General features: G+C 50.6%; 1 protein-coding gene across 3 annotated transcripts; it reads right to left on the reverse strand.

Annotated features, from left to right (window-relative positions):
* Positions 1–5,761: 5,761 nt before the first annotated feature.
* Positions 5,762–26,520, reverse strand: LOC123443871 (uncharacterized protein YNL011C). 3 transcript variants are annotated; one of them, XM_045120410.1, is made up of 13 exons: positions 26,120–26,518; positions 25,245–25,361; positions 24,916–25,048; positions 24,444–24,540; positions 24,280–24,323; positions 23,884–24,040; positions 23,565–23,636; positions 22,217–22,300; positions 14,881–14,982; positions 14,415–14,462; positions 10,771–10,896; positions 10,513–10,605; positions 5,762–6,415 (listed from the first exon to the last, which is right to left on the reverse strand). In XM_045120410.1, exons 1-13 carry the CDS (start codon positions 26,382–26,384, stop codon positions 6,263–6,265), a joined length of 1,491 nt encoding a protein of 496 aa, XP_044976345.1. In that variant the 5' UTR covers positions 26,385–26,518; the 3' UTR covers positions 5,762–6,262. The 3 variants fall into 3 exon arrangements, with proteins under 3 accessions (XP_044976345.1, XP_044976346.1, XP_044976347.1); XM_045120411.1 differs by lacking the exon at positions 10,771–10,896 and having other exon boundaries at positions 26,120–26,519; XM_045120412.1 differs by lacking the exons at positions 10,513–10,605; positions 10,771–10,896 and having other exon boundaries at positions 26,120–26,520.

The following is a 26,520-nucleotide window of genomic DNA, read 5'->3' on the forward strand; positions in this document are numbered from 1 at the left end:
CGCGGAGATACGGAAAGAACTTATCAGGTTGAATGAAAGATGAAAGAAGAAAGGCCAACACATACATGGTGGAGTAAAACATCCATTTTTATGGATGGACGACGGCGAGGACAAAGACGATATCTTCATGCAGAGTACCAAGTACAATAGTACCTCATCATTGAAGGGCAAGAGCTCTGCCTCGATGAAGGACAAGAGCTTTGCGTCATCGAAGGGCAAGAGCTCTACTACGTCGATGAAGGACACATTCGGCTTATCATGCACAACTTCTATTTTCAACTGCCTGAAGAACCATGTCCAACTCTCGATGTTCTCGCTCTCCACAAAAGCAAATGCAAGTGGGACTACTTGATTTTGGCCATCTTGACCTATGGCTATGAGGATCTGACCCTTATACTTGCCAGTGAGAAAAGTGCCACCTACACATATCACCGGTCGACAATGTCTGAAAGCTTCGATGCAGACACCGAAAGAGAAGAACAACCGATGCAACACCCTCACAGTTGGGAACTCTGGCAGGTATAAGTCATGTATGTCGACATAGGTGCGAGGATTCCGGTTCTGCAGTGTCTAGAGGAGCCGCACAACAGAGTCATATGCATCGAAATACGAACCAAATCTGGTCTCAAGTACCTTCTGTTTAGCCCTCAAGCCTTGCCATAAGAAATGTTGTACTTGAACCTGACGAAGACTTTTGTCTGTATAGCCTTAACTTCCATCGCTTTGCTCTCCACTATCTCTCTGTAAAGCAAGCGAGCAATGACCGTGGAAGTAAGGTTAGGATGATCTTGAGGGATACATGGAATAACACAAGTATGATGAACTATGTCACTTATGACCCAGCTTGTGCCATACTTAGGGAGATAGCCATGCACCCTTGCGGGACAACCCTGGTTTCTGCATACCATTCTCAAGTTTTTCGGACTTGAAACATCAGCTACAAAAACCCTTTGAGTGGACATTGCCCAATCAATGATTGCATCCTTTGGAGCTTGTTTGTTTGGGTACAGGGCACCAGTCGCAATGTTGTTCTGGTGATACTGCCAGGCAGAATCATGACCATCGTTCACCAACATTGTAGATGAGAAGTCATGATTCCATGATGCAGGAATAGGCGCTTGATGTGCGTTCTCTTCTTCATCTGACAGCGCGGAATCATCGGAAATATAACCTTCTCCATCTTATTCATGCATCTGGTTTTGCATGTGCCTGTCTATCTCGACAGCATCCGCCTCGCCGCTGACATAATCATCTGCATTTCCTCCTTCTGCCTGACTGCTCTAGCCTGCTTCGTAAACATCATCTCTAGCATGGGACGCATAATTTGACTGTGAATCATGCATCCCTTCACTGCTCTCGCCATAATCGTAACTACATTCGGCTTAGGTGCAGTCACCGGCTTCAGCACGGGGAGCAGTAAGGCGACAGAATTACATCCCCTACGCTCGCAAGCTTTTAACCAGTGCACCCACTGGTCGTCCCGCTCTATACGCTTCAAATAAAAGTAAATATTTGAACTGGACCGGGTCCATAATGCATGAACACCGACAATATGTGTTTCAATATTAAACCCTAAACATCCAGCCAGCTATTCTGTCAACTGACTAACAGACCATGTTTCAGGGGAAGTCACTAGCACCTCAATGTACTGAAATTCACTAAGATCAGCTGTCATCTCATTTGTTTGAACAGTACCATGACCATAGTGAAAACCTAACTTCACTAAATCAGACATCTCTGCTGACCTAAAAAATTATTCAACAACGACAAATTTTAGAAGAAGGAGAAACCTATTTTTTTCGAATCAACTAAAAATTACAAGACCTAAATATACTTCCCAAATCTACCGGAGCAGCTAAAAATAATTAAACAACTTAATTGACATTTTCCGAATCAACTAAAAATTAGAAGACCTAAATATATTTCCCGAATCTACCGGAGCAACTAAAATTAATTAAACAGCTTAATTGACATTTTCCGAATCAATTATAAATTAGAAGACCTAAATATATTTCCCAAATATACTGGAACACCTAAAAATTATTCAACAACGCTATGGGAACAAATGTTGAATTTTACCCTTGAAGCGTGCGAAGAAACGATGAACGACGAATGACGAACGGCGAACACCACCACCTCCAACTCCACCACAACCACAAACTCCACCCTCACTCCACCACCACCACCACTACCACTACCACCTCCACCTCAACCTCCACCACCACCATCTCCACCTCAACCTCCACCACCACCACCAAAAAGATGGTCAACACAACCACCGTGAACTACCCCATCGCGAGCGAGACGGATGACTTGGCTGCCCTAACCCTAGACAATACAACTACGGTGGAAAATATGAGAAAACGGTTAGGATTTAGTGTAGAGATGGGGGAGTTTTTGTGTGGGGAAAGAAGAAAGAGGAGAAGGAGAGAAAGAAAGACATAAGGAGGAGGAGGAAGAAGAAGGAGATGGAGGGCTGGCTCAGATCGGCCACCTATCGGCCTCGCCAAGGCCGAAAGGCCTATCGGCCACGCTTAGGCCGACTGGCCACCTCCAGGCCGAGTGGATGCGAGCGACGTGGCCCGACCAATAGTCGGCTACCACGTGGCCGACTCGATGCTAATCGGCCACACCAAGGCCGACTGGGAGCACTCGGCTACGGCTAGGCCGATTGAAGTCAGTCGGCTTCGGTCAGGCCGAGGCCATTATATTTATAAAAAAATCAAACGGCGCAATATTTTTCAAAAACAATAAAAAATGCAATATTTAAAAAAAATAGCCATGTTGTTGCACACAGGCGTGAGGCCATTTCTTTTTTTGAAAGTTAGCAAGAGAGCTGCTAAGATTCATTGCAGAAGAAGAAGCCGAAGATGGCTGAAACTGCTCAGTTTATTGAAGGAAAACCGGGCGAAAACCTTTACAGAACACACCATCCACAAGCCTAGCTAAGCTAGGCTAAAAGCACACAGAATCATACAATAACGCCAAAAGGCCTAGCCAACACAACACAGACACAAAGGCACATCGTCAAGGAGGTCGGTGTCATCGTATATCACCATCCGTGCTCACGGCCTGACGACTTCGACTTCACCAAAACTTCACCCAAGAGGGCCATTTCGTCGCGATGATCATGACCGCCACAAGCATGCTGGAAGGCCCTCTTGACACCAGAGCGAGAAGACATACCCGATAAGGAGTGGGAATGTGCCGCTACGATCTCACGAGGACAACCAACCTGACTTGTCTGGCGCTGTCTGCATGTCAAGAGTGCTCCGGTCGCACCACACCGCCAATCAACTGATGGCCGTAACCTTAGGCACCGCCACGGACATCGCACCATTTGTAAGCTCCCCGCCAACCACTCAACCACGTACAAGATGATCCTGCCAAGAGATCAAATCTTCCAAAACGATGCTTCCATCGAAGAAATGACGCCAAAAGCGCCATCATCGCCGATCCAACCAGTAGATCTAGGTTTTCATCCGGAGACAGAACTCGAGAACAGGATAGATGCGAAAAACTCTTCCCTGATGCCTTCAACAAGGAAGCAACATCCACAGATGTTGCCATCATCGGCAAAAAGCCAGACTTTCGCCCAGAGAGATTCACACCTACGCCCAGCGACCTCGGCCCGGGTGCATCCACCACCAGATCTGGAACCTTCCGCTCCTCCCCTGCTGGCCGGAGCAAGAACAGCGACACCACGGCACCATCCAACGACCCAGCGCCCGGACACAGCAAGCCCAGATCGGCCCCGTCCTCGTAGCAGCCCGAGTGGGCCAGATCTGGCCGACATGAGCCGCCACTGCGCGACCACCCAACGCAACCGCGTTGCACATCTAGCGCCACCACCGTCGGACACCAGCCCGCCCTGACCATCGCCGCCATGACGGGCGCGCCAGAGCCCAGATCTGGCCGAAGCCGCCCATGGCCACGACCTCCAGCCCACCATGGCGCACCCTAGCTCCGAAGCGCGTCCGCCATGGATGCACACCGCCGCACATAGAAGCCCTGGCCCGACCACATCCGGCGGGAAGCACGGCCATGCCGAGGCGACAGTGGCGGCGAGCGAAGGAGAGGCCGAAAATGGGGAGAGCCCCGCCGCCGCCGTCATGGGAAACCCCCTGGCTTCACCGGCGGCACCTCTGGCGGCAGCGAGACGGGGGAAGGGAGGGGAGGTAGGTGGCGGCGGCGGCGAGTAGGGTTTCGCCCCCGTGTCCCCCGTGAGGCCATTTCTCCAACTCAGAATGGTCACAATCTCCGTCAAGTTCTATTATGCTTAATTCTGATGTTGCAGTCTTTTTGGATCTTACCCACTCACATGTTGGGGTCGTTGGAAGTGACCATGATGGCCATCTGCGTGGTTGCCTGTATTGAACCTATTCAGGGTGTTTTGGAATCTGAAATGATGGAAGCATTGCCCCTTTGAAGAGTTTGTCTTTCTGACGTGTGATAAACAATTTTCTGATGTTATCTTCGCCACTATTGCAACGGTTGAAGTCTTCAAGTCAAGATGGATGCCTCATTGGTTCGATTGTGGCTGACATTTTCTTTTGCTGGTTCAATTGTGGCTGACATTAAGCATGTGACTTACGTCTTCACCTCAGTGGTCTTCAACCATACTCGTCGGCATTTGAATGTAGTGACTCATGTGTTAACCAAGTCATGTAAAAAAAATATTTTTCATTCTGCTTCGAATTGCATCCAAGAGAATTTTTATAATGTTGTCAATTGATCAATAAAGTGTTGACATTATCTTAAAAGAGAGTTTGTGGGCCAGGCTAAATGTTACGTCGAGCCAATACAATCAGGCACAATTGGTAAGGAAGGATTTATACACACCGCTATAGGAGAACGTCTCTATGAAGGCGCTACTTCGCACATCACTCACTCTTTTCTGCATGAGCCCACAAAGTAATAACTAATCGCTTGCTCCACCACAGTCGTCTGCTTGCTCAAGACAGTGCTGCTTTGTAGGTAAAAAAACGATCATTTTTTATTTTGAAAAAAAATTTGCTTTTGAAAATTGTTCATGGAATTCAAAAAGTTCATGAAAATGGAAAATGCTCATTAATTTAGAAAAACAAAAATTCGAAGAGTTCACAAGTTTGAAAAATGTTCACAAAATTCATAAAGTTCATGAATTTGAAAAAGTAACAGAGTCCAAAAAAATGTTCATGAATTCAAAAAAAATCATGGATTTGAAAAAAGTTCACAAAAATGAACAAGGTTACAATTTTGAAGATTGTTGCGATTTAAAAATCATCATGAATTTGAGAGAAAAACATGAAATTTATAAAATAAAAAACAAACAAAAAAACTGGCAAACCAAAGATAAAAATTGGCCAAAAGCTTCTGGAAGCTTCACGAAACCAGAGGAAACCAGAGGTTACAACGATACAGATCGGACAACCCATTAACGGAAGCAGCGTACAAGAGGGTCTGCCTTCTACGAAAAGAGTACAAACCGACGCAATAAGCGCAAAATAGGGTTGCGCAGACTATACACCTTGGTGTATGGGATCCCAATGCAGACCAGCGGCCCAGATTCCGTGCCCACTGGTGTTGTGCAGAAGAATGATTATCCGGGATAACTGACTGTTCTATGTACTTCTTTTTATATGGTGACAACGGCCATCAACCCAGTTCCATATGTATATGTTCATGCATTTATCCCCTTGGCATGTGCTAGTCTCTTCCTTTTTTTCATACAAGCTTCTCCAAACATGAAATGCTTCTCACATGACACAAAGAGGCCACGTGGTTAAAATGCCAGGCATTGATTATAAACGACATGTTCAATTAAACAATTTTAGATACAACACAAAGATACAAGCCACTAGAACAGCTATAAATATACCTAGCTACAACTTAATTACTCCCTCCATCCCTATATTACACTAGTGAAGAGCGTTTTTGACACTACACCAGTGTCAAAAAACGCTCTTATATTGTGGGATGAAGAGAGTAGATACAAATGTACTGAGACTGCAGGAAGTGTCACATATTTAGATGTTTTAATCAGCTCGTCCTATATTGGCTTTCACACAGTAGTGCCACATAGGAAGTAGAACTGGCAACCGGAGCAGGAAACATCGCTATTCACCAGAACTGAAAAACCTACTCTTATGCATTTTAGGTTTTCCTTTCAACCGTGTCATTTGGTGCAAACCTGCAGCACTATCTGAAGTAGGACCACTGACATGATAAGAATAGGACTGGCATACTATGTACCTGACCTGAAAGTGCATCCTTCAGAGATTCAGCATAGAGACGTCACGTTTTCAGTTAGACAGTCAGGTTCCGCGAGACATGCATCCATGTGCTCTGATATCAGACCGGTCAGAGCTTGGATTAACGACTGTGGATCAAATATGACACCCACCTTCCCGTCGTGTACAGATTTCACGGTTACCTGCAACATACATTAGCACATCGAAACGACTGATTTTAGTAAAAAAGCGTAGTGACTACAGAAGCTTGTAACCAATGCCATACAGGTCAAGGATCCAAGATAAAGCAGCAAGCAGAGAATCAGGCATCAACATCAGTCATTATTAAGGTAAAGTCTAAGGGAGGACTATGACAGCTTTTATGGCATGAAAACTCGTAATGCCATGATTCTAAAGTAAGCTTGTTTAACCAGGTGTATCTAAAAAAGCTGCAACAGGGAACAGTGTAAGATCTGCATCAATTACCATTATTTAAGCAAGCAATGAACTTATAATCCAGTCTAGATTCTGTTTTACATAATGGGGATGAGAATCTATAGATGCCATTGGATTGTGTGATGAAAAGCCCAAACAGCATGGAAATAAATTATAAACTAGTGTAGCAACAGGCCAGCAGTCAAAGAAGACGAGCTTTAAGGAAAAAAAAATGAACGGTCACGGGGGGAGAGAGAGAGGATCCCCACGATCCCCACCTGAATATATTGCTCAAAAAGCTGCCGAAGCCAAGAGTCACCCCTTGAGCTTTGGCTGATCCAGTTTATAAGGGAAACCGGATCGAAAATCTAAACAAGTTGACCCCGTTTATGAGGGAAACCGGGCCGAAAACCGTACAAATAACAAGGTTACAGAAGATGAGGAAAAAATTGCCACCCAGGAGGAGACAGGACCTAGCAAGCAGGCAGAAAGACCAACAACATGAGAGACACAAGTAGATGTGGGGTGTTGTCGAAGGATCACAATACTAAGACTTTGCGAACAGACCTAGCGCACTGCACCGGCGTGCGTACCGAGCCCCACGGCACAACAGAGGATCAACCAAAACAACGAGTGCCAAACTTAACACAAACCTTGACTGGGAGATTGGCCACGGACGGTCGAAACGATTAGCAGGTTGGGGAGGTATCATTGCTTCGTCGTTGAGCAAAGGTGAACCAAGATAACTCCAAGAGCCCGAGGTTCACCGCAGCACAATGGCAACCATGGGAGGGTCTTGAGCATGCCAACATGACGAAGACCACGCGAAGGACAGTCGAAGACAAAGAAGAACCGAGATAACGCCAAGAACACGAAACTCGCCACAACACAACGGCAGCCAAGCGATGTCTTGGCACAACAACAGGGACGACACAGAAGAACACCACCGTAAACAACACATACCACCGTCGACCCATCCGGTCGCACCACCACCAACAACATACTGCAGCAAGCAACAACGACACGTCACCCAAGCAGACCCCAAGATGATGCCTTCAAGAAGGGGCACGACACCAGCTGCGCCGCCATCATCCGCACCGAGAGGACCTCGGCTAGGGGTTTCCCCCGGGGTCTCAACTTCCACCATCATCTGACCAAGCAAGGTGAGCCTTCAACGTTGGCCGCCTGGTCGCCACCCAACAACACCCCACAGAGGGAAGAGGTATCGTACAGGAACAAGGTGGTCCAGAGAGAATCACACCCCGCTAATCCGCCTTCGGATGGAAGAACCGGAACGACTCCAAGGAGTGAGCGAGCCCGGATGATGCCACCGTCGACCACCAGCCGACCGCATCACCACCACCAACAAACCCACCGACATCCCCGCAACGAGCAGCTACCCAACATGACAACCGAGTTGACTTCTTGAGGATGCCTTCAGGAAGGGTTGCAACGCATATTGTGCCGCCATCATCCGTTCCGGGAAAGCCTGGAACCAAGGTTTCCCCCGAAGTCACGGAGAGATTGGTGAAGCAACAACCTACAACGACGCCTTCAAGAAGGTTCGCGGCGCCCGCGTACGTCACCGTCATTGGCTCTGGTCAGAGCACGACTTTCGCCGAGTTGAGCATGCACAACCAAACTCCAAAACACCGGTTGAACTCGGTAAACTGCTCACCTGAACCATCCGACGCAGAAGGCCATGTCATCCCCCCACAGTTTCACCGGAGAGCAGCAGCCCGAAACACCACACCACCGCCACCACCAGCCGGAACGACAGCAGTCACACCACCACCACCCTCGCCGCCCGGAGCCCTGCACGGTCCAGATCTGGTCGCCCGAACAGCCACCGGCATAGAGCCATGCCCCCCACGAGCACCAAGCGAGGAGAGGCGATGCGGGAGCACCCGGAAGGTGTCGCGCCCAGGCATGGCCGCCGGCCGACGACCCGCACCGCCACCCACACACGCTGGCCCGGATCGGGCCTACACCATAGCCCCGCAGAGGCAGGCAGCTCCCAGCTCCGCCTCGAGCCACGGCCAGCGCCCTGAGCTGACACCTCCGTGCCAGAGGAGCAACCGCCGCCGCCGCATGCCGCCGACCGACCAGATCCAGCACGTCCATCGCCCTCCTCTCGCAACGAGACGGCCGCAAGGAGCAGCAGGTGCGTCCCGCCGCCACCTTCCCTGGAGGCGCGCGGCCTTTGCCGGCGCCCCCTCGAGTGGCGGCGAGACCGGGGCGAGGTGGGAAGGGGGGGCGCGGCGGTGCGACGAGGAGTCCCCCGAGCCGTCAGAGGAGGGGCGACGCGGGGGATATTGCGGTCGAGCTTTAAGGAATATAACTAGTTGGTGCCTTCATTCAAAATGCAGTTAATTTACAGCGCAAATAGGGGAGACATCCCACAGAAATCTTATTGCAATGCAAGAATCTTCATAAATTCTTTCACAAAGACAACCTTCCCTGGGTCAAGCTTATCTGGGTATCTTATTATTCTGATACTCCTCCACAGGACAGATCAGAAGGTTCTTTCTGGTGGAGGGCTCACTTAAAGCTCATCCCTCTTTTTAAAGAGATGGCTGTTTGCAAGGCTGGTCTAGGTGGCACTGTAACATTTCGGACAGATAACTGGCTAGGGGTTCCCCTGATCCAACAATACCCAGAGCTACATTCTTTTGCTCTTAATGACAAGATCTCTCTGGCTGCTATGAAGGACTCTCATGATCTGATTGAGGAATTCCACATGCCCCTCTCTACTATAGCTTTCAGTCACCTACTGATCTTGCTGAAAAGGTGGACCAAGTTAACTCTAATGTGGACAGATGGACTTGCATTTGGAAGACAGAACAATATGCATCTAGCAAAATTTATAAGCACCTAATGGGTCCACCTCAGGTCAACCATTTGTTCAGAGGACTGGAAATGTGCTAGTAGAATTAGGCACAAAATTTTCATTTGGTTGGCCATGTATGACAGAATCAACACCAGAAAGCTGCTCATGAGGACATATTTTTTCATGGAGTCTTATGACTGTCCTATGCACTGATAATACTGATGAGTATGTCCAGCATTTACTACGGGACTGCCTTTTTGCTAAATCATGCTGGGATAGCATTTCTTCAAATAGGCACAGGGGCATCTCTTTTTTTGATGAGGTGGTTCTCTTTCTTCAAAAATTTCCTAAGAAGATAGCAATGGACAAAGTGATTTTTGGCTGCTGGAACTTCTGGATGCAAAGAAATGGGAAGATTTTCAAAATGAGGTCCCAGGACTAGTCTCTTGGGAGAATGGCTTGAAACAAGATTTACTACTGGTCAAGCGTCGGACCAAAGCAAACAATGTTGATTGTCTGGATCAGTGGATTGATTCTTTAGACTGATTTGAGCTAAACTCTTCTCATTTGTGCATTAATGTTGGGGAAAAACTGGAGTGGGACAGTCTCGATATTTGCCTTTTCAGGAGACGACTTGTGATAAGTAGGCCCCCTCAATGTGTATTCGACTACTCATTACGGAACCACCGATTGATCCGATTAGACTTCCCGCGGGGTGGCGCTGGGAACTTGCTGAATCAACTCCTTGGAATCGGAGGAAGGAGTGTTTTCTCTGATTTACATTTCTTTGGACACAAAAGCTACACTTGGGAAGCGGCCGTTTTTCATTTTTTTTATCCATGATGTAGTGCTACTTGTTTTTTCTTTACTTTTTGTACATATATACTATATTTTATAAAAACTATCATAGAATAATCGTTCCACGGTCTCGGGCTAAAAAAAAGTCACCACAGAAATCATACTAACTAAACACAGTAATTCTGTGAAAAGAATATCAATAAGCACATTTGCAGCCAATAGAATAGAACTACATACCACATGAAATATTCCTTTAGATGCCAAAATTTCAACATCTAAAGGAATTTGGCCTCCTTCAGGAACCAATATGGCATTAACATAGTCTTTCGGCTGCACATAACAATAGAAAAATTATGCAGGGAAATACTGTCCCACTATAGCATTAAGAATTATGCAGGGAAATACTGTCCCACAACTGGAGTATCAAATAGCATTACACCCAATTACAATAATCATACGTTGAATTATATTTAAGAGCATTATCACCAAACTTACATGATACTTTAGACTTTTGTCAGGGTCACCATATGTCCGATTTAGAGAATCCGTAATTGCAGTCACAAAGCCAGAAGCATACAGCCCAATAGTTTCTCTATCATGTGACCCATTTAAAAGAAGTACCTTAAATTTGAAAATATTTTAGTTAGAGCTAGAAAAACTATTTATTTTAGTGACAGCTAGAAAAACTATGGACTGCAAGAAATTAAAAAGAGATGAAAAGAGCAAAACATCCATCAGTCATCACTTCTCCATTCACAATGTTGAACTTGTATAGGCCTGGCTCATCACCACTTAGGCCCATAAGGCCCAGCCCAGGTCTGTGACCTAGAAGTGGAGGCTCTGGTGGCATGGGGCGCAGATGAGGAGGAGGCTGGCTGAACTGCAGGTGCTGCTGCTGTTGATCTGCTGTACTGCTGCCGTTGTTGTGCAAGAGGAAGGAGAAGTGGTGCAACATTGTGCTGTTGTTGATTTGCTTCTGCTGATGATGATTGAAAGGGGAGAGGAGGCAGCACGGAGGCTACTGCTGAAACTATTGTGGAGGCGTTGCTGCTGCTGTGTGTAGCTGGTCAGGAAGATGGTGAACCAAAAGGCCTTGCTGAGGCTATCGAGAAGCTCACTCTGTTCCTCGCGGGATCGAACTCTGGGGTTCCTCGACAGGAGGTGGCTCAGAAGATCGAGTTGTCGCCTACGGACATCAAGCTAGAGGGACTACCAATTATCGGAGCTTGTCTCGGAGGGCATTGTTGGCTGTGGAGCAGAAGGGGCTTGATGGACATTTGTTGGGTATTGTTGAAGAACCAGGAGACAAGACTAGCGCGGAGGGAAAGAGGTGGAAGGTCATCAATGCTGTGCTTATTGGGTGGTTGTTGAACTTGCCCTCAATTGGACGCTCTATTGAGATACTGAAGATTCTGTCCATCCAGTACTCCAGCAAGGGCAATGTCATGCTCATTGCTCAGATTGATGGGGAGATTAGTCGGCTGCGCGGAAGTGACATGTCAGTGATGTCATATGTGGCAGAGCTACAGGCTTTCTAGGCAGACCAGGATAACTGTGATCCTTTGGAACTCTATGATGCGGCTTGCATCGAGTCAGGGCACAAGTGGATGGCACACAGGCGTGTGGTGAAACTTTTGGAGGGACTCAAATGTTGCCTTGATGGCAGGAAGGTATCGCTGCTACACCAAACTCTCTCGCCTATTATTGATGAGGCTATTGCAGCGATGACTCAAGAGCAGGTGTGGCTATCTCTTGAGCAAGCAGACGTGAAGGTTGTGCCAGCTTCGACGTTTGCAGTCACTGAGCGCGCAGAGTGGAGAGAGACCAGGGGCTGTTATACCTGTGGGGAGGTAGGTCACCTGAAGTGCGAATGTCCAACTCGTGACGGAGGCAAAGGATATAACAAAGGGGGAAGTGGTAGAGGTGGATACTCGGGGAACACAGGGGGCAGACTAGTGTGGGCAGAGGTTGGATACTTGGGAAACTCAGGGGGGTCAGAGGGCACACATGGCAGTTGAAGGGGACGCTGGGATGTCAAAGGAGGAAGAAGTAGATGATGCTGCCTATGGAGACTTTGCTCACTGGGCCTCCTCAACTGATGAAGGTAATCCTGAAAAGGCATCTCTTCCTACTAATGAGGGTGATCCAATATGGGTTATGGACTCTGGAGCATCTAAGCATGTTGGAGGTAAATTATGTGTGTTTGAGTCTTCCAATAAGCATCCTCCTACTCACAAGGGCACTGTACAAACTGTCGACGGTATTAAACAGACTGTCGTAGGGGTTGGCACAGTAAAATGCCCTTCGGCCATCTCCCTATCATCGGTTTTACATGTGCCAGCTTTTCCTGTCAATTGGGTCTCTCGAGTGGCTCTAGTTTATCAAATAGACTATCATGTGACTCTTGACAAGTTCGGTTGCTTGTTTCAGGAGCAACAGACGAGCCAGACGATTGGGACTGGCACCAGGCATAGGATGCTCTGGTATGTGGACAAGGGGGTGCAGTCGGACTTGGTGTGTGCTGCGACCATGGAGGACAAGGAGAAGCGGGCGACAATCCAGTAGGACGGGACATGGGACATGTATCTTTTGATAAGGTGAGTAGAGTATTTCCGGATGTTATGTGTGGAACGGCCAAGGGCAGGTTGACATGTGACGCTTGCTAATATAAGAGCCTCATGTCTAAGTAAGGGGCTCAGGAGCATATCTCATTTTATGCTTATTCATCCGGATGTCTTGACTAGCACGGGTGTCACTGAATGGAGTGAAATATTTTGTTACCTTTTATCGGCTGCTATTCTCGTATGACTTGGATTTATCTGATGCGTCACAAGGATGAGCTGTTTAGCTGTTTTTAGAACTTCCATGACTATGTAAAGAATCAGGTGCAGGTGCAGGTGATAAGGACTGACAATGGCAGAGTATGTGAACAGCACCTTTGGGGGCTTCTTGTCTGACAAAGTTATTCTTCGTCAAACATCTTGCCCAGATACTCCCCAAAACGGTGTGGCAGAGCGGAAGAATCTTCATGTTCTGGAAGTAGCTCACGCGCTGATGTACCCGATGAATGTGCCCAGGTTCTTGTGGAGTGAAGCAGTCATGCCAGCAACATATTTGATCATCCAGACACCTTCCAGGATACTAGGTATGAAATCCCCACGTGAGCTGTTGTTTGGAGAAAATAAGTTTGTCGCCCCTTCTATGTTATTTGGCAGTACATGTTTTGTTCGGGATCATAGACCATCTATTGGAAATTGGACACACGGGCAGTGAAATGTGTTTTTATGGATCATTCCTCTAGTCAGCGGGGGTACAAGTGTTGGAGTCCCTCTGCGAAACGCATGTATGTAAGTATGGATGTCATCTTCAGGCAGTCTGAACCATTCTATGGTGAGCTGACTGATCTCAGTTTGTTGTTTGCAGAGCTTGACCACCTAGACTCTGTGAAAGATGGTCAAGAGGGGGAGAAGGATGTGTCTACTACTCAGGGTGATTATGTGGGCACTAACAGTGATGATGATATGTGCAGGTTCAGGACCAGCCAATGGTGGGTACAATTCCAGCCAATTGTGGGTACAATTGAGATTGGTACCTCGAGGTTTCTGTTTGCGGTCGGTGGCAGAAGAATACCCTACTGTACTCACGACGACAACCACAAGTACAGAGGGAGCAGCAAGGCAATGATACTGTAACTTGGCATGTGACAAGATGGGGTTGAAGATATCTACCACCCATCTTAAGGGGAAATGTTGAACTGGTATGCGTCTGGCCCATGACCACTTAGGCCCATAAGGCCCAGCACAGGTCTGTGACCTAGAAGGGCGCTGGTGGCCGTGTGAGAGGGAGTGTCAAGCACAACGATTCACCCCAAGCCGCAACACACAGAGCCACGGGTACATCTCACCCTCGACTAGACAGTGGATGAATCAACCAGTTAATTGTCACCCTAAGGTCAATATCAAACCCATTCCTTATCACTCGGGGGCACCTATCTTACCAAGTGGCAAGCATTAATCAGAATTTGGTAACAGAGTGGATAAGAAGATAGAACAATGAAACCAAGACAAAAGGGAACAACATAATACTGCAATTAAGCACGTAAAACAAGGTAATCTGACCAAGTGACTTAGTATCGTTACCTTGGGAATGGACCTTGATGCTATAGTCTCACCAATGCCATGCAGTACCTGCATATGTTTTTCATATCGGAACGTGAGTTGACGCAAAAAATATACGGAATAGTAAAAGGCTCAAAGCCAAGCCTGGTCGACTAATTGTGCGCCTTAACACACAGCACATGGTCGAACACAGGTCAAACCACTACTAAGAGGTAGAAGTCGTCAGGAGTATAGAACGACGAATTATGCTGATATGCTGAAAATTTCTAAATAAATATTGTACTTGTAAATTGTACAGTAGAGGAGCAGGTATGAGTGGCGGTCCGTGCCTCCAGCCTGTTGGACTTGTTGCCAACCTAAGCAGTCTTAGGTTTCTAATCCAAAACTATTTTATTTTTTATCAATGAACTGAGACACATAGTCTTTGTGTTTTCAAGAGAGAAAATTAATTGTAAGTGTAGAGTAACACCAAAAGCAAACTGGTTACCAGTGATGGACAAACTGATGTAAATAGCGACCCCATGGCATATACAATGCAATCCACCTTACTTAGCTGCTCCAAAACTGTATGGTTAGCTTCAGGAAAAACCTACGAAATAAGGTCAGTATCACCAGTTATTAGCATTTAAAAAAATGTAGACAATGAATATAATTTCAGAGATCATGGTAGCATACCAATTTTACATGATAATGAGCAATTATACACCATTTAAGTCCATGATGTTTATTAAATACTGACACATATTAATACACAAAGGCTCTTTTTTCTTTAAAAAAACATGAGGAAAAAATGTCCAGCTCATTGTTTTGCTATTTTGCATCAATACTATGTCTTCAATTTTAGATGACCTTGCTGAGCAGACAGAGTGCAGCAATTTGTGAAGGAGTGCTCGCATTGCTGTACTTTTAACCTTACATAGCACAGCATGATTAACTGGGTTAGCATAAGCAACAGAAATATATGTCACAGTATACCATCATCATTTATAATATAAAATAAATATTCATTAGATTAAGTTGACCTGTTGAATAATTTATTCTAAGAGGTTGTGATATTTGTTAAATAAAGTGACTAGAGTTTACCACAACTCACTTGCATTGGAGTCAGCTGTATGCTAGATTGCACTGAAGACCCTCCCCGCCCTCCCCCTCGCCCCTCGCGCCATGGCTCTGGTGCTGGCTGACCCTGTCGACCGCCGGACGTCCCTCCCCGGCGAGCGCGTCTCCTTTGGGGACTGCAGCTCTGGCTCGGAGAGCGGCTCGTCGGCGCGCTCGTACAGCGACGTCGCCCGCACCCCGCTGGCCGTTCCCGCGCCGTCGACCGCCGCCGCTCCTGGCAGCGTCGCTCCCGCGGCCCGTCCTCCCGCCAAAGCTCGCCTTGGCCCCCGCTCGGAAGTCCGCCGTGTCTCGGGCGGGACGGTGCTGGACGCAGATGGTTTCCAGCAGGCTCGCCGACGGGAGCACCGCCGTCGCCCGCGCCAGGAGGACCCTGCCAGGGCTTCGACCTCGCGCCGCCGCAGCCCTTCCCCCGAGGAGCTCGCGGGCCTCTGCTTCCGGTGCCTCGATCATCGCCACTGCGTCCGGGATTGCCCCAACGACATTCGCTGCCGCCGCTGCCTCGCCTCCGGTCACTCCTCTCGGGACTGCGATGGTAGGCGGCCTGCGGCCGCAACCCAGCGACCCCCGTGCAACGCCCCGGTCCTGCAGACCCGGCTTCCTCGCGCTGCCCCTCCCCCAGCGGCGCGCCCCGCTCCCGTCTTGCTGGCTCCAGTCCCCTCCCCACCTCCCGCCCTGCTGGCCGCGGACGCGCCCCCCCGCGTGTTCATGGCGCAGACCGAGGAGATGGACGAGGCCGAGCTGGTTCTAGCCCGCGCGATGGTGGCTTCGGTCACGGGCACTCGCCCCTCCGTGTCCATTGACGAGGTCGCCGCCCTGCTCCTCGGCTCCCTCGAGCTCGAGGAAGGAGACTTCACGGTTCACCAGCACCATCCCGAAGACTTCCTGATCATCTTCTCCTCCCTGGCTATCATGCGGCGGCTCCGTGGCGAGCACTTCATCAGCTCCGACCACTTCTCGCTGTCGCTCCGGCCCTGGTGCAAGCTCGCCCACGCCGGCGCCGGCGAGCTCGAGTACCTCGTCGAGCTGGAGCTCTGCGGCATCCCCGCTCACGCCTGGCTGCTCTCCACTGCCGAGCACCTGCTGGGAGACTGTTGCTGGATCGAGAGGCTACACCCCCGCACTCGTTCCCGCGACGACATGGCGGTCTTCCGCGTCTCAGGGCGCGCGCACAACCCGGCTGCCATCCGGCGCGCCGCCGTCCTGGAAATCGTCGAGCAGCTGCCCGGCCGCGTGCCCTCAGAGGCGCCGGCCGTCAGAACGCTCACATTCCCGGTGGCCATCGCCCTCACCAAGGCCGAGTTGATCCGACCCGCTCCAGCCGCTGCCCACTCCTCCGACTATGGTGGCGAAGCTGACGATGCTACTGGCAGGCATGGCCCTGGGCCGAGCAGGGGGCAGGGCCCTGGCAATGGACGCGCGCGCCGGCAGGGCCGCAAACGTCGTCGAACGGACGGGGCGCAGGCCGGCCGGGCGGATGGCATGGCAGTGGACGCTCTGGTGCAGCATGCCCACGGCGGCTCTGGCCGCTCCGGCGGCGTCTCCGGCCGCTCCGGCGGTGCCTGTACGGTTGCGCCCTGGCCGTCCTCGGCCGCACCGCGACAGGGGCGCCGCCCCACGCGACAGGGGATGCTCGCCTGGCCCGGTCAGCAGGGGCCTGCACGCCCGCGTCAGGGCGCCAGGGAAAGAAGGCGTCAGGGGCCCGCAGTGACGCCCAAAGCCACTTTGCCGGTGGCCCCATCGCTAGCTGCCAACTCCCCCCCCCCCCCCCCCCCCCCCGCTGATGACGGCGCGACGGCTGGCAGTGGGACGGGTGGCACGCCCCCATTCGCTGGACGAGGACAGGAGGGGGCCGCCGATTCTAACACGCCCTTGACCGAGGATGCTTCGCCCGGGCCCGCCACCTCTGCGCCCGATCCCACACCCTGTCGGGATCGCTGCCAGCCACGTCCGGCTCCTGCAAAGCATCCAGACGGGATGACCCTCCCTGTCCCCCCTGCAGCTCTGTCTGGGCCGAAGGGGGCGAGGATCTCCTCTGCCCTCCCCCCCCCCCCCCCCGCACCGCCGCAGCCCCTCCCTGCACAGCTGCAGCAGGCACACGCACGCACTCACGTCGGGGAGACGGGACGCGATCTGCACGCTCCCGCCAATTCGGCCTTTGACCTCCCCGTCCCCACTGGCCCCAGTTGCCACCCCGGGGCCCGCGGAGTTCGGCGCTGCTGCCCCTGCCTCGGCACCTGCGGTTGCTGACCTGGCCGGGCCGGCCGTTGCTGCGAATGGGCCCAGAACCGGGGATAACGCCGCCCCTGGGGCCGCGCCGGTTGAGACACCCGCGCTAACTGCCGCGCCTGCCGGGGCGTCAGGGCCCGCGATGCCCACGGAGCCGTCGGCCCTGCCACGCGTGACACCGGGCTCCTCCCCCTGCCCAGGGCACCTCTCGATACTGCTGCGACCCGCGCCCAGGCAGGACTCCTCCCCCCGCGCTGCTAGCTCTAGCACTCGTGCTCTGGCCCCTGGTCGCTTCGCCTCGCCGCCGATCACCCTGCAGCGACGGCGCACCTGCCGCGCCCCCAGCCAGCCCTGGACGCTGGGTGCCTTCCTCTCCGCGGCCACCAAACAGCTCGACGCCGTTCTGCCCTCTCCCGGGAAGCGGCAGTGCCCCGCCCTCAACTTCAGTCCCAGAAGGGGACGTTCCGCAGCCGCCGACAAAGCCTCGGCTCCCTGCGCATCAGATCGGCGCGCGGTGGTGCAGATTATGCGCACCCTCGGCATAGTGGGGGTGAACCAGCAGATTACAGCCACAGAGATGAAGGCCTATGACGAGATGTTTGCCATGCCGCTGGGGCTTCCAGTGCTGCAGGCCATGGCCGCCTTGGTCGACCGAGCTATCCCCGCTGACCTGGCTACGCCGGCGGGTGATGTCATGGTCCGTGCGCGCTAGGCTGGCGGCGTCTGTTGTCGATCTCTCTTCCATGTATCGAGGTCCTCAGATTGTGGTCTGGAATGTTAGGGGATTAAACTCACGCGCCAGGCGCTGCGCGATTCGCTCTCTGCTTTGTACTACTCGGGCATCCATTGTATGTCTCCAGGAAACGAAAATGGAGTTGATTTGCTCGTCGACTGTGTTGGACACCCTCGGGTCAGAGTTCGATGGCTCTACCTATCTCCCGGCTGACGGCACCCGCGGCGGCATCCTCATCGCTTGGAAAACTAGGGCCGTCACCATTTCCGACCCCCTATTTACCCAAAACGCGATCACGGTCAAGGTGCGCGCGCCTGCAGGAGCCCCGTGGTGGCTTACCACGGTGTATGGCCCTCAAGGCGACCCCGAGAAGCGGCTGTTTCTGCAAGAGTTGCGGGACATTCGCGCCGCTTGCCAGGGCCCATGGATGCTATGTGGTGATTTCAACCTCATATACCGGGATGCTGACAAGAGTTCGGGTAACCTGAATCGCCGCATGATGGGCAGATTCCGGCGCGCTATCAACGACCTTGCCTTGAAGGAAGTCTACCTCAACGGGCGCCGCTTTACTTGGTCCAACGAGCAATCGCCGCCGACGCTCGTGCACCTTGACCGGGTACTATGCACCTCGGAGTGGGAGGACTGCCATGGAGAGTGCCACCTCAGTTGCCTCGCATCCGTCGTGTCCGATCACTGCCCGCTGCTCTTGGACTGCTCTCCTATGCCCGAGGCCCATAGGCGCTTCCGCTTCGAGGATTTCTGGCTACGACTCGACGGATTCCACGACACCGTCGCCACAGCCTGGAGCTCGGTACATGACCCCGACCCCTTCCAGCGGCTGGTCCGGCGCCTGAAGGCCACTGCCCGCGCCCTTACGAGCTGGAGCGCCCGCTCCACGGGCAGTATCCGGGACAAGCTGGCCATCTCCCGCGAGCTGATTGCCCGCTTCGACCTCGCGATGGAGACCCGCCCGCTCACCCCATCAGAGGATTGGTTGCGCAGGCAGCTCAAGCAGTCATACCTCGGGCTTGCCTCCCTGGAGCGCACCATCGCGCGGCAGCGCGCCCGTATTACCTCCCTCGAGGAGGGCGATGCTAACACGAGCTTCTTCCACCGGCAGTGCACCTACCGCCGCCAGAAGAACCGTGTGCATAGCCTCCTAGTTGATGGACAGGTTCGGACTGATCACGAGGAGATGGCCCAGGCCGCATTTGAGCACTTCGACGGACTCCTGGGCACTGCGGTGGGCCGAGAGCACACGCTTGACCTGGCGCAGCTCATCACGCCCGGCCAGCTGGGCAACCTGGACGAGCCTTTCACTTCCGAGGAGATCTGGGTTGCGGTGTGCCGCATGCCGCCCCACAAGGCACCAGGGCCGGACGGGTTTACCGCCGAATTCCTGCGCGCTTGCTCGTGCATCATCAGGCAAGACATCCTGGACGCCTTCGAGCAGCTGTATGCGCTCCGAGGAAGAGGGTTTGGTAAGCTCAACCAAGCCCTGCTCACCCTGCTGCCCAAGCGAGCGGATGCACACAAGCTGGGAGACTATCGGCCCATTTGCCTGATCCACATAGTCGCCAAGATATTCGCCAAGGTTCTGTCGTTGCGCATCGCCCCCAAGCTCGATAGCTTGGTGAGCCGCAACCAGAACGCCTTCATCGCCGGTCGCACGCTCCACGACAACTTCGTGCTCGTCAGGCAGTCTCTGCGGATGCTCCAGCACCTGGGCGCGCCGTGCATCATGCTCAAGCTCGACCTCACACGGGCTTTCGACTCCATATCCTGGCCGTTCCTCTTCGAGGTCCTGCGCCAATATGGCTTCGGTGACAGGATCAGGGAATGGCTGTCCATCCTGCTCTCTTCGGCCAGCACGCGAGTTATGCTCAATGGAGTACCCGGCCCACCGATCTGGCACAGGCGTGGGCTGCGCCAGGGCGACTCCACATCGCCGCTGCTCTTTGTCCTGGCGGCTGATGCGCTGGCCCGCCTCATGCACAGGGCGCTCCACACCGGCATCCTCAGGCGCCTGCACCCCCGTCGCAACATTCCGACAATTTCTCTATATGCCGACGACGTGATGATGTTTTGCCACGCCGAGATGGAGGAGGTTGTTGCCGTGAAGAGCATCTTGGGCATCTTCGAGACCGCATCTGGCCTGCGGGTGAACTACGGCAAAAGCTCGGCCACGACCCTGCATGGGGGTGAGGACGCCGACGCCCTGCTGGAGGCGCTGGGCTGCCAGCCCGCGGCGCTGCCCATCATGTACCTGGGCATCCCGCTCTCTTATCGCCGGCCCTCAGCGGCACAGATGCAGCCACTGGTAGACGCCGTCGCAGGCCGCCTCCCGTCCTGGAAGGCATGGCTCATGAACAAGGCAGGACGGCTGGCATTGGTCAAATCTGTTCTCAGCGCGATTCCGATTCACCAGATGCTGGCTCTCTCGCCCCCGAAGAAGACCCTGAAACAGCTTGAGAAGATTCAGCGCGGCTTCCTCTGGGCGGGTCGTGAGGCTGCAAAGGGAGGACACTGTCACGTCAACTGGCGCACTGTCTGCCGGCCGCTCGCCTACGGTGGGCTGGGCATTCGAGACCTGGAGCGCACGGGGCTAGCGCTCAGGCTCCGCTGGCTCTGGCTATCGAGGACGGATGCCGACCGTGCATGGCAAGGCCTTGACTTACAGTTCTCCCCTGAGGAGCGCGGCCTATTCCATGCATCCACCCTCATGCTAGTAGGTGATGGCCTCACCGCACTGTTCTGGGAGGACCGATGGCTGCATGGGCAGTCAATTCGCGAGCTTGCGCCACTCCTATACCTATGCATCCCCAAGAACAGAAGGAAAGTGAGGACGGTGGCGGAAGGCATCGCCGGCAATGCCTGGGCCCGCGACATCCGAGGTGTGGTGGGCCTGCAGGAGATAGGCCAATACTTGAGGACATGGCAGTTCGTCGCTCGGATCAATCTGTCCTCGGAGCCGGACAAGCTCATCTGGAAGTGGACGGCCAACGGCATCTACTCGGCGAGGTCTTGCTACAGGGCAACCTTCCATGGATCATTAACATGCCACTCTTGGCAGCTCATTTGGAAAGGTTGGGCTCCCCCGAAAGTCAAGTTCTTCCACTGGCTTGCGGACCTGGACCGCTGTTGGACCGCAGCCAGGCTTGCGCGCCGAGGGCTCCCTCACCACACTCGCTGCCTCCTATGCGACCAGGAGCCCGAGACTATCCGGCACCTGCTGATCTCCTGCTCCTTCGCGCGGCAGGCATGGCATGAGACGTTGTCCTGGCTGCACCTCCCGGCCCCTCTGCCGATGCACGACGCTTCCATCCAGGACTGGTGGAGTAGGGCGCGAAACGCCACCCCCGCACCGCTCCGCAAGACACTGCGTTCTGTCGGGCTGCTGGTCCCCTGGATGATATGGAAGCATAGGAACGCGTGTGTGTTCGATCACATACCTCCGTCGCTGAGCGAGCTCTTAGATAGGATTCAAGAGGAGATTAGGTGCTGGGCTCGGGCTGGGGACAAAGGGCTTAGGGTAGCTTTGCCCCCAACCTGGGATGTCCACTAGACCTACATGTAACCGTGCTGTAACTTCCTCTTCGGAGGCTGAATTATCCCCTTTTCAATGCAACGAAACGCAAGGCTTTTGCGTTTTCTCGAAAAAAAAAAAACTTGCATTGAGAATAGGCTGCAAGGCAGAGGGGCAAGTCTAACTAGTTAGGATAACTTTGATGCACTAAGTACTAACCTCGTGCAATAGGTTGCAACCTTCACTTGACATGTAAAAGACACGTTTGATGCTTGAAGGAAGTGCAGTGCACGAATTACAGTCCTTTCAAAGAGAAAACCAAAGAAAACAAAAGGCTAAGATATTAGCAAGCATACGAGTAACCAAGAATTATGTACAGATAAAAAGAGGAAACGCAGAAGACGAATATCACTTGAACGCGATAAAACCATGACATTTGCAAGAACTGTAGCAAAAAGTAGCCCACAACATCACAGTGTACTTGAATCCTTTTCTTTTACAGCCAACAATAACAATTTCCTTGATATTAGCAGAGGTAAAGAAAATATCAAAGCTCAACAACTTAAGGTGTATTTATGAATATTTAAGCAAGTTGGTGCGAGTGAATATACACATTCTACTATTTTAGGTGCTTCCTTTTTTCCACTTTCACCTTTTTGTTTCGGCTGTGCTGGCTGTGGGGATGAGAACAGGCTGAATTTTATGGATGCTGTTTCCAGTGGACCGATTGCAGGGGCCAATCAGAGAATTCATTACCATGCAAAATCAGCTTCAGAATGTCACTTAACGCCTAAACGGCATTACACACCTTATTAGGTGGAGAACTTGAAAAAGGTACTGGTAAAATGACAGCATTTGGACAGAGAAAGTATGTGTATTCACTGTTTTCCCTTCATTTGTTCTAATGAACAGGACATCTAATATACACTTAATACCTAAAATGATAGAACTTGAACAAGATGTCTATTATATACTCCCTCTGTCCGAAATTACTTGTTGGAGAAATGGATGTATCTAGACGTATTTTAGTTCCACATACATCCATTTTTATCTATTTCGGTGACAAGTAATTCCGGACGGAGGGAGTACTTAGTACCTCCATGGAACTTAAGTTAGGTATGAATAGAACATGAAACCGCCAAGTCCAATAGTAAACCTTGTTATTGCAACAGAAACTCACAATAAATACTAACTACTCCCTCCATTCCTAAATATAAGTCTTTTAAGAGATTTCACTAAGAGTCTACATACGAAGCAAAATAGATGAATCTACACTTTAAAGTATGTATACATATGTATGTAGTCCACTAGTGAAACCTCTAGAAAGACTTGTATTTAGGAACGGAGGGAGTACTTCATAATTTAGTGTGGAAGGACAGCGAACACGAGGAACTTTAATGCTATGGTGAAGAAATATGAAGGAAAAAAAAGTTGAGATGATGCATGTTTGTTCCTTGAGATAAAAAAAGATTCCACAAATACATGGAAGAGCATACAGAAATTGGGCCGTGTTTGGCTACTATCGATACAGCACTAAAGCCTGAAAATACCATACTATCTAGAGTACCTTGTCAACAACTTCTCTACGGCCATTGCTTGGATGTGATATTTCATTCTGGCCACGGATAATAGTTTGATCCTGAAAACACAAAAAAAACAGAAGGAATGTTCCATATTAACAAAAGAAGTAAGATACCACTTATTGTTTAGTATCACTGGATGTTATGTTCGCAGGAGTGATTTTAAAAATGAAAAAAATAAGCCAGTTTCCACATGCAAGAATGATTTTATTTTAAAATAGAATTGAAGGGGCGCAAATTGTCACCAGCATGAGGGCAAGTAAAAAACTTGCATTGCGTGGAAAAAACTTTGGTAACTGAGATTACCCATAGTTCACATCCCAGAGTGAGCCTATCATTTGTGGATATTACTGGAAGCACAAGACTTTCTGCAGGGATTTGTGACACGCGTGAAAACAAAAAGATCGCAGCATCCAAAGACTGGAAGAATATGCGTGCGCCAGCAAAAAAGAAATTCCCAATGCTGCAAGAATATATGAAACAGCAGTCAGGGAATAATTACGCAAGCTGGGAGAAACAGCAGTCAAATGATGCTCCCAATCCACTAGTAAAATGTAAGGTCACAAGCAACATTAGGTTACGTTTATGTGTGTCATACCATTAAATATATACATGAGTTATAAGAGGCAAACAACGGTTTCATGTGGAAGCACAATGCCAAGAATAATGATTTACTGCAAAATTTCACCTTAGAAGAATCACCTGCCATTGGTGAAGCAAAATGTTTCAACTGGACGCCGAAGGATCTGCGGAGAAGAAATTATGTCACAAATAAAACAGGAAATAAACTGCAGTCACCAGCCTTATGAAAAAATGTTTCTTCACAAAAACGATATGCTTCATAAATATACTATAGAAGAGCGCACCTCGTTATGAAAGTAGACCAAAAATGCACGGATTGTTTCCCTGTAGGGACGAGAGACACCATCCCATAAAGAGTGTTCTCCTTCCACAATATGGTACCTATCGAAGCAACAATTTAGCATCACTTGGTCACACAGAGCAGAACAATAACTAGCTAATTATCCAGTAAGGAAGTACTCCCTCCGTTTTTTATTTACTTGCATATTACCTTTGTCTCAAGTCAAAATTTCTAAACTTTGATCAAGTTTATACAAAAAAATATTAACATCCACAATACCAAATCAATACCATTGGAATCGTCATTCAATATATGTTCATACCATGCATTTTTTATTGTGAAAGTTTAGATTGTTTTTTATAAACTTGGTCAAAGTTTATAAAGTTTTACTTAGGTCAAAGCTAATATGTGGAGTAAAACAAAATGGAGGGAGTAATTATGAAGAAAGGTATATTTTTATCTGCACTAGAAGCTACCACTCCAGCTTTGCTTCTGAAGGATCAAGAGGTAAACGGTGCCCAAGCAATCTCCGGACAGAGAGTGCTTCCAAAGTGCTTTCATCGGACAGTCTCAAGCATCTTGATCTAATGTCTCCCACGGCAGGTCCACCTAAGACATAAAGGCTAGCGTTCAATATTAGAAAATAGTGGACTGTGATTGTTATTATTTAATATATTATTTCAGGTTATAGAAGCAAACAAATGATGCTTTAATATATTGTTATTATTAGAAAATGTTGTACTTACATTGTATAGAGGCTGCATCAATTAATTCAGCTCGGAGGGAGTAGGAAATTTGAACTTACCAAGCACACGAACAATCTCAGCTGTGCTTCCACCATCATCAGAAACTGGTAGGACATGCGCAACCCGAGTAGTCACTTTCTTCAACTCTTCTACAACACCATTAAATGCGGTTCCACCTGGATGAAACCCAAAAAGTTATAACAACTATATATCCTCATCCTGTAAGATGAGATGAGAGCTGGCCAGAAAAGAACCGAAACAAGCAGCTTAGAACATATGGAGACTACCATAATTGCCAAGTGTCGTTTTAAAAAGTGAAATATCAGTATGTTACTGAAATTCCTCTGACTGATGCTAGAAGACACCCAATGGAACTATCTGAACATGATTTCTCGAATAGAACTATTAACACAAAATACTTTTTCTATCTGTGTATCCATGCCATAACTGTCAAGTAATGTTAGCCCTACAACTAAACATGAACAAATGTGTGTGTGGGTGTGGGTGTGTGTTCAGATCATGCATCAGCTCTACGAGATCATACGAGACCACAAGTCACCACATTCCATCGAACACTGTATGTTCAGAGACAACTTTAGTAGTCTCCCGACTCTCCCCGCAAACAGTAGCGAAGTGCCCATGTCCAAAGTAGTGTATAGCAAGATTGAAAGATCGAAACATCAGACATGACAATCTTCCCCAAATCTCCAACTGTAAATATTTGCGCCTATTCATCATACGCACACGGCATACCGGTGGCACGGCGACCTGGAAATGGCGATTGTCCTAGCCCGTCGAATCCCAACGAATTCACGCGCGTCGCCGAGTGCCACACGCCAGCGCGCGCTGAAAATGACCGCGTACTCCCACTCCCACCGACTACGCCGCGCGCACGCGCCACTGGTAACATCGCTTGTGAGAAGCGGAGAGTCACCTGAGAAGACGAGCAGGGACGGGGGAGCGGAGACGGCGGCAACAGCTCCAGTGGTGGCCATGGCGCGAGGGAGCCGGGAGGAGGGTGCGGCGGATCTCCCTGGCGCGCGGAGGCGGACCCGGAGGGAGCAGGTTCCGGAAGAGGTGGCGGTGGCGGGGCCCGCGGTGGCCGCTGACGTGCGTGGCGTTATATAGGGTGGGGTGGCGAGGAGCGGCATCGGGTGGACGCCTGGGCGGAGGAAGCTGCAGCCGCGCCCGCAGCGCATCAAACAGCGAGCAACCGGAATCCGCGCGCTCTCTCCCTCTCGCCTCGCCTGTTCCTCCTCGTGCTCGCCTCGCGCCACTCACCCTTCCCTTCGCGGCCGTTCCGGGGATTGGGCGCGGTGACATGGCAGCTGCACA

Source organism: Hordeum vulgare, chromosome 3H (genome assembly GCF_904849725.1).
Source record: "Hordeum vulgare subsp. vulgare chromosome 3H, MorexV3_pseudomolecules_assembly, whole genome shotgun sequence".
In the NCBI taxonomy this organism is placed as follows: domain Eukaryota; kingdom Viridiplantae; phylum Streptophyta; class Magnoliopsida; order Poales; family Poaceae; genus Hordeum; species Hordeum vulgare.

What these genes read in the sequence shown, in the direction of transcription:
- LOC123443871 (XM_045120410.1), bottom strand. Translation starts at nt 26,384, where the DNA reads ATGCGCTGCGGGCGCGGCTGCAGCTTCCTCCGCCCAGGCGTCCACCCG. An exon ending in TTTTGCTTCACCAATGGCAG is followed by an intron (nt 24,041 to 24,279) that starts GTGATTCTTCTA and finishes ATATTCTTGCAG; the next exon opens with CATTGGGAATTTCTTTTTTG. An exon ending in GTTGCAACCTATTGCACGAG is followed by an intron (nt 14,983 to 22,216) that starts GTTAGTACTTAG and finishes CTTATTTCGTAG; the next exon opens with GTTTTTCCTGAAGCTAACCA.